Here is an 8,341-nt window from a genome sequence, read left to right on the forward strand (position 1 = left end):
ATAAAATACTGGTGATACTTGAAGTTTTTACAACTACACATAATTTCTTTGAAGATTGGAGAGCAGCTATTCTGTTAAACCACTATGACCTGTTAAAATAAAATTGATTTTCAGAGAATCTTAGCCACGTGAGTTTGTGATATGAAGAACAAAGATTCCACGGTGCAATTCTGATTTTACATTCTCAGTGCTATTCTATGCATGTGATGTCAAGAAGTTCTTTGCCCCTAAGACATGATGTAAGCCCTGTATAGTTCTTTATAAACACAAACTTTGAGAAAGTAGTTGGAAGGCTGATGATCTTTCAGGTCCGGTAATGGACAGAGTAGTAGACTCAGCTGAGAGTCAGGTGCGTTGCAGTTTCCCGCCGTGTCTGACAGCTGTCAGGTAGTGCTGTCACTGCTCTGTCTGGGCAGACCACATCATTCTTTGCTAGTGGTGAGTGGGCAACAGAAGAATGGGGTCTGCCTCTTTGTAAGTTCATTTACAAATACGTAAGAAAAGACATTAGCTTTGACAGATTTTTTTTGTGTGTAGGTATGGTGGAGTTGGGTTAGGAGTTAGAGTTAGTTGAAAGTCTTTATATTACTATTTGTAAGGCTAAATTCGTGGGATTAGCTGAGTTACAAACTGAATACCTTATCTTGCAGAGATATTTGAATGTTGTGATTTCAGGTTTGGTTTAAGCTTATAGTTCATTTTTAATGGTTAGTGTATTAAGACAGCCTTTAATTTTGACTTTAAATAAATTTCCAGAATATATAATTTAGAAGAAACATATATAGGGACTTTGAGAAACAAATGTGCTACGCAGTTTTTAAATGCTCTTATATAAACTTGGTGTTTATAGTTACCAATGTTTATAATACCAGTGTTTGGTAACTGGCCACTTAAACCACTGAGTAAGTAAAAGTCAATGCATCTGGCAGTGGCAGAGTTTAACAGTATTATCTGGTATGAAGATGTGCTGGTTTACCATTCTACACATTAAACTGTAACCTGGGTTTAAAGAAAAAAACAAGTTCTTGGACTACTTAAGGTTTATTACACGTTTTTAGAGAAACGGAAATGGTCTAGAAATTTTCATTTCAAGATGTTTGCATCAGTCCCCTCAAGATTTACATTTAGTAGCCTGCTCCATGTTGACATCCTACTGTAGTTTCAGGATTTTCAGCTTACTTCAAAAAGTAAGTTGATAGGTTCTTTGATATCAAAACAAATTGGGCACCACAACGTAAAAGCTGTTGACAGGAAGTGAGACTTTCATGAAATAAAGCTCATGGTCAGGCAGTGCTTTCAGACAGTGTCTCACTGAAGGAGTTTGGACAGGGACACCCAGCAGGTTTATTTAGTGCCTATGGGTCAGCAAAATAGTTTCTGCCAGGATAAAAACTTGCGACTGGTGGGTGGCTGGAATTTTGAAGGTGAACCGGAAATGGATGACATTTGGCTAGGGGAACCGAGCTGACACACTGAGATAGAGGCTAGGGAGAGTCCTGGGCTCACCGGAAACGGAAACGGAAGACAAGGCTAGAGTGAGGGAGCAGCAGAGAAGTGGTAAGTATGCCAGTTACGGCCTGGGTGTCGCTGCCCCAGTGAGTGCAGCACAAGCAGGGTGCCTTCTCTGCGGCTTTTTTCCCTCCTGACTTTGGAGCTAGGAGATTTCCTGGGCATTTTACTGCCATTTTGTGTGCTCGCTTACATGCACAGTCTTTGTTTTTCCTGAGTAACTTGACAGAAAGTTAAACCTGGTGTGAGGAGCAGTAAGAAAATACATCTAGCGCCAGGTGTGATGTAACCACGGAATTCATTAAGTTCTCAACACAACTTAAAATTAATAGTTTACTTTGTGAACATAATTTGGAAAATAATTCTGGAACTTGGTGTGATTTCTTTTTCAGCGTTTAAAAAAATTATAATTGTTCTGCCTATGTGTATCCATGCACACCAGAAGAGGGCACCAGATATGCATGGTTGAGAGCCACCATTTGGCCGCTGGAAATTGATCTCACTGAGGACTTGGAAGAGCGGCCAGTGCTTTTAGCCCCCAGGGTTTAAAATTTTTGCATAGTGTTTTAAGAGTTTTGCCTAGCCCCCCCCCCCCCCAAAAAATAAATAGAGAATAAAAACAGCAGTAAAAGAAAAAATAGAAAAAAAAAGCCTTCCTTAGGTAACAGGTGCCTAATAGACTAGGTAATATTACTTAAAGCAATGGCCCTACTGAAAGTTTTTCATGTTTGCTACCCTTACTTAAAATGAGACATAAGAACGCCTGTGTGATCTCTTTGGTATCCAGAGAAGACAAGGAAAGTGAATTAATCTCACCATTCCATCTTCATCCTAATGGGCTGGGCTCCTGGGCTCTGAGCCTTGCTTAGATGACTGTGTCTCGGTCAGGTGTGATTGTGGGGAGGGTGCTTATATATGCCTGCCATCTACTGATTGGGAAAGAATTGACAGTGGCCAGTAAAGCTGCTGCCATTTAGACTGAAGAAGGCTGAAACAGTTACTTGAGTATCTAGTGAAACAGATTTTAAAACTACAGCTTTGGTTTCTATTTAGAGGAGGCTTTCATTCTGTGGGCCTGACTGGTCTTTAGATCCAGCTGGGGTCTGAAGACCTCTTCTGGTCTGCAAATGTGCTGTACATATGGAAACTCCCCTCCCCCATACTCCCATTGCCTGAAAGGAGCAAAAAAATAAAGGATAAGTGCAGGGGTTTGGGGTAGGAATTGGAGTGTCACAACGAGGACCTTCAACTGTAGGAGCTGTACGGTGAAGCTGGTCTGCATCCCTGTAATTAGAACAATTGGCCTTAACTCGGAAGAGGCAGTGAGCTGTTGGTCACTAGGGGGCACCTGTTCATCAGCTAATACTGCAAAAAATCTGAGCCGTGCATCTTGAAAAATGAGAATAACATGGTTAGAAATGAGGTATTTTTGAGGGTTTCTTTAAGAAAATTTGAAAATTGCGAAAGTTCATGTGGATGAGACAATCTCTTCTATGTACTTGACATTTTCCTGGTACAGTACCGTTTAGCTTTTCTCTTTTGAGATAGTGTCATGCTGTAGCACAGACTGATCTCGTTCCATCTTCCTGCCCTAGCCTCCAAGATGCTTAGATAACTTGAAAGGAAAATTTTGTCTTGGTGTGCATGTAATGGGGTGGGTGGTACAGTTCGGTGCAATGGCTTGAGAAGCCAGCAAGCACCCTCACCTCCTGAGCCATTTTACCAGTTCTTTAACTCTTGCAGACAAATACCTCACAATATTGCTTAGAAAAAGACTGATTCAATGTGACCCAATCTAGATGGACTTTAGAATGTAAGAGTCAGACTTGCACGTTGTGTGACATCTTGGAGTTTTACACCATCTCCATAGCCTACACCTTGAACTCATGGTATTGCTGTTTACACCCCGAGAGCCCAGCCTTGGAAGGTTTCTGTTCCAGTAAAGAACAGAAACAATGGGCAGCCCCACACATCTCTGTCCCTGCTCTCACCTCTGCATTGAACTGCTGTAAGCTGGCTGCATGTTTGTATATCCAGACCCCTTACACATCTATGTATGGGGTGATAACGATGCATCCACTCCTTCATTCAGTCCTGGAACTGTTTGGATGTCATTTAGATAGGGCCCTTACGAATCGTTTTTCAATTCAGAAGTCTGTTTCTCTTTGGCAATAAATACTTGTGTGTGCCAGACAGGCGGAAAACAGCAATGCCCTCAAAAGTTGAATGAGCTATCAGTTATGTAAAGCAAAACATTTTTTAAACGATTTTCTGCATTGCGCTTTCTGACCATTGATCTTTTGGTTTTGCTCTTTCTTAAAAAGACCATGATTGCCAGAGAGGGGGTAATGATGGCTGCTGAAATAAACCGAGCAGCGTTTCAGTCAATCTACAACATTCTAAAGTTCACTGTGGTTCATTTTCTTAAGTCTAGTCAGAATTAGGTGGGTACATTTGAAATCTGTGTTGGCTGTTGGGGCATTTGCAAGTAATTTAGGAAAAGAGCAAATGTTTTGAATGTCTTTGTCAACTATATCTGGCTTCAGGTACTCAAGTTTCCTTTACGAATGCCATTCTGCCAAGAAGATGGACAGTTGGTCATGCAGGAACTGGACTGCTCACTTGTTCTACACTGGCGGGGGAGGGGAGAAGAAAGATGTTTAGTAGGCATAGACCTACAAGGAGATAGTCTTCGTGTTTAATCACATTAGAAATCTTTACACAATTCTGATCCTTTACTGAAAAAGTATGCTAGACCCTGCAATACTGCCAAATACATTTTAGGACTCATACTGTTTTTTTTTTTTTTAAAGACATTTCTGTTAGAAATATAAAAAGGTTGGGGTTTTTTTTGTTTGTTTTTTCGAGGCAGGGTTTCCCTGTAGCTTTGAAACCTGTCTTGGAGTCTAGACTGGCCTCGAACTCACAGAGATCCACCTGCCTCCTGAGTGCTGGTATTAAAGGAGTGCGACTAGAAATGCTTGCTACTTTTTAATTTCTTAGTGTGGTACACAAGGACTTCGAATACTTGGTGTTTCACTTTCTCTTTGCTTCCATTCTTGTATATTGCCGTGTGACAGCAACCCGACTCTTAGGTCCTACCCTATGGTGACAGTAGACTTAGGGGTTATTTTTCCCAAACCAGAGAATGTCTCGGGAGTAGGATCTTCCCTAAGTTAGATTCTAATAGGTGTTTGTAAGACATCTACCAAGGCTTACAAATGAGACTGCTAACTACTGGCAGCTACGCTGCTGCTACAGAGGGATGGTCCAGCAGTTAAGAGCTCCTCTCGCAGAGGACACTGGTTCAATTCTTAGAATCCACATGGCGGCTCACAACCTAAATTCCAGTACCAGGGCAACTGCTGACTTCTGTCTCGCGTTCACACACATGACATAAGAGAACAAAACCCGAACAGGGTGCCGGGGTTAATCTTACTACTGCCTGTACCCTGGGTGGAAAGAGAAGATGATACCTGGCATGAGTCCACCCTTTCCCTGCCATATGTCCAACCGGTAGCCGTACTGTTTTAATGGCTGAAAAAAAGTACGGAGCATTCTTGGGCTTTGTTCCCTCTGCTGTTTACGTGGCCATCTGTAAAGTCACGCCGGGGAACCCTCTCCGCGCTAACCCTGGCTCCCCAGGTTACCGCCCGAAGAGCGGAGAGCCCACCCGCCAGGGAAGGGCGGGACCGTGGGGGAAATGGCCTTTCGGCGCCCTCTGGGTGTAGGCATTCGTCGCCTGGCCGCCTGGCAGTCGCGGCGACCGACCGCGTGGAGCCACCAGGAGTTTCCGGAGCTCGGTGCCGGCTGGGAAGGCCGTGGGTGGCGGAGGTGGAGTCGGGGGCGGGGCCAGGGCTCGGGGGCGTGGTTGCGGCGGGCTCTGGGAAGGCCCCAAGTTAATGAGGCGGACGCCGGCATCCGAGCGCCTCTCGGAGCTGGGTTTTCCCCCGCGGCGCGGGCGCCAGGAGCCGCCTTTTCCGCTGGGTGTCACTAGGGGGTGGGGTGGGTGGCCCATTGAAAAGCGCCGCGAGGGAGCCCGGCCAGTGCCCTTCGGTGAGCGCTCGTGGGAGGACGGCGGAGAGCAGCCTGCTCGCGGCTCCGGGATCTTGTGGCGCATCAGGACGCGGTTGTCCCTTTGCCGGGACCCCGAGCCGCCACCGCCGCCACCAGCACCCCTCTGCCTCCTGCGAGTCAGCCTCCTCTGCGCGCTCCGGGCAGGCGGCCGCGGAAGCCGCTGGGGTGAGGACAGCGCGCGGCGGCTGCTGCTGCCCCAAACCCGGGCGTCTGGAAGCCGAAAGGCCGAGCCGAGCATCGGCACCCCTTATGCCGGAAGGATGCTGGAGAGCAGCGGCTGCAAGGCGCTGAAGGAAGGAGTGCTGGAGAAGCGCAGCGACGGGCTGCTGCAGCTCTGGAAGAAAAAGTGCTGCATCCTCACCGAGGAAGGGCTGCTGCTTATCCCGCCCAAGCAGCTGCAACATCAGCAGCAACAGCAGCAGCAGCCCGGGCAAGGGACAGCTGAATCGTCCCAACCTATTGGCCCCACCGTCGCCGGCCTTGAGCCACCAGTCAAGCTCAAGGAATTGCACTTTTCAAACATGAAGACTGTAGACTGCGTGGAGCGCAAGGGCAAGTACATGTACTTCACTGTGGTGATGGCGGAGGGCAAAGAGATCGACTTTCGGTGCCCCCAGGACCAGGGCTGGAACGCGGAGATCACGTTGCAGATGGTGCAGTACAAAAATCGGCAGGCCATACTGGCCGTCAAGTCTACGCGGCAGAAGCAGCAACACCTGGTCCAGCAGCAGCCTCCGCAGACGCAGCAGATCCAGCCCCAGCCCCAACCCCAGCCGCAGCCCCAGCTCCAGCCCCAGCCGCAGATCCAGCCTCAACCGCAGATGCCGCCTCAACCTCAACCCAAGCCTCAGTCCCAACAGCTCCACTCCTACCCGCATCCGCATCCTCATCCTCATCCCCACCCGCACCAGCACCCGCACCCTCACCCTCACCCTCATCCACACCAACTCCAGCACGCGCACCAGCCAGCTCACTCGCAGCCGCCGCTCGGCCACCGGCTTCTCCGCAGCACCTCCAACTCCGCCTGAAGAGGGCGGCACCCAGGGCCCCTCTAGGTAAGGTCCTAGCAACTTGGGACACCAAGAAACGTTGTCAGCGTGGTTGTTGGGAAGGGTAGAGCTTGTTCACCTGTTCCGCCCTCGAGGCAAAATGAAAGATCCTTGCAAGTTTCTGGAGAGGTGACGAGAAGATGGGCAAGCTGTAACTGGTAGAGGCCATGCGGGGAGGGAAGGACAGCAACTCGGCCAGGGAGCCGGCGCGGTGGATGGACCACTTTCCCACCATCGTGATCGCCCTTGGTCAGTGCCGTATACCCTCGTACTGCTTTATCGTGTGTCTCTGCACCAAGATAACGACGTGGTGTCTTTCTGGACACCATCCTTTGGGCTGGCGGGAGGGAACTGACTTCTTGACTTCTGAACCACTCATTTCATTCCGTGTCATTTCTTTCCAGGTTTCGAGGACTTCGGGGAAGTGGGACAAATGCATTGCTATTGTGTTTCACTTGGATCAAAAACAAGTCTCCCCACCCGTGCCCGCTCAAGTAGTTTGGACATCACCCGACCGATAACTTGCTTGCAGTTCACTTAGGTTTCTGCATAATCTCCATCACCGTGCAGGAAGCGATTTTGAGTCAAGACGACTTTATTTATGAACCTTGGGAAGGATCTTCTAACGTAATGGACCTTGTAGGAGCAATTTATGTACTGTAATTTTATTTTAATGTATTTTGGTTTATGATTATTTATTAGTTTTTTTATGCCTATTCTAAGACATTTCTGAATGTAGGCCAACCCCTCCCCCCAATGAAACTTTATTTTCAGAAACCTTTTTCCTAGTAAGGCTACTCGGAAAAGAAAAGGGGTAGTGGAGGGGGCAAACACTAAAAACTGATTCCTTATTCCTGTGACCTTCTCAGAAAGTAGGCTCTTTCATTGTATTTGAAGAGGTTGAAATTAAACTCTGACATTACTTTTACTTGTTTAGGTCTCTTTCATAGATGTGTAGTTTGTACAGTTTCTTTTTTTAAGGCAAAGGGTCAGAATGTATAATTATGAAAATCTGAAGGTCGGGGTCATACTCTTCTATAAAGAACTCAGTAGGAATGACACTGGATTTCAAAATGTTTCAATCCTGCCCAGCCGAGGACACTATGGCTGGCTTGGTACCGTGGTAAACTGAGTCTGCGGAAGGGAGGAAACTTACTGAGTCTTTATGGAGCCGAGAGCAGGACTCAACCGATAGAGAGGCCCCTGGGATTCAGTCCTGGCACCCCCCCAAAAAATGTCATTTTGGTTGTGACTATCAGTGCACCCACATTTTTATTTTAAAATGTAGGGGTTGCTCCTCTTAGCCGTGACGGTATTTCTACCACTGTTCAGAATGCCGTGCCGCTCACCAAGAGCTCTGCATGCTGGGCTCGGACCATGTTTTACCCCCTCGCCGTGTACCCTGAAAACAGTCTGTGAATATGACCAGGAGTCATAACATCTGTCAGCCTGGAAATAATACTGAGCAGAGCTAGCAACTCTTTCCTCTGCATTGCTCTGGGAGAAAGCGGAACCTTCCCCGTTTTGGTTAGACGGCTAAAGTCTCTGGCAAGAAGGAGGGCTCAACCTGTGGGTCGCGACCCCCTTGAGGTTGACCGGCCTTTTCACAGGGGTGGCATACCAGATACCCTGTATAGCAGATATTTGCATTATGATTCACAACAGCAGCAGAATTAGAGTAATGAAGTAGCATTGAATATAATCTT

At 47.3% G+C, this 8,341-nt stretch overlaps 1 protein-coding gene across 1 annotated transcript; it reads left to right on the top strand.

The window, feature by feature from the left end:
- Positions 1–5,411: 5,411 nt before the first annotated feature.
- On the top strand, positions 5,412–7,563 carry Phlda1 (pleckstrin homology like domain family A member 1). Its single transcript, XM_038314965.1, has 2 exons — positions 5,412–6,641; positions 7,040–7,563. The coding sequence occupies exon 1, from the start codon at positions 5,412–5,414 to the stop codon at positions 6,612–6,614; it is 1,203 nt and encodes a 400-aa protein (XP_038170893.1). The 3' UTR covers positions 6,615–6,641; positions 7,040–7,563.
- The last annotated feature ends 778 nt before the right edge of the window (positions 7,564–8,341 follow it).

Source organism: Arvicola amphibius, chromosome 17 (genome assembly GCF_903992535.2).
Source record: "Arvicola amphibius chromosome 17, mArvAmp1.2, whole genome shotgun sequence".
Classification (NCBI taxonomy): Eukaryota; Metazoa; Chordata; class Mammalia; order Rodentia; family Cricetidae; genus Arvicola; species Arvicola amphibius.

Coding starts and splice junctions, on each gene's coding strand:
- Phlda1 (XM_038314965.1), top strand. CDS start 5,412: ATGAGGCGGACGCCGGCATCCGAGCGCCTCTCGGAGCTGGGTTTTCCC.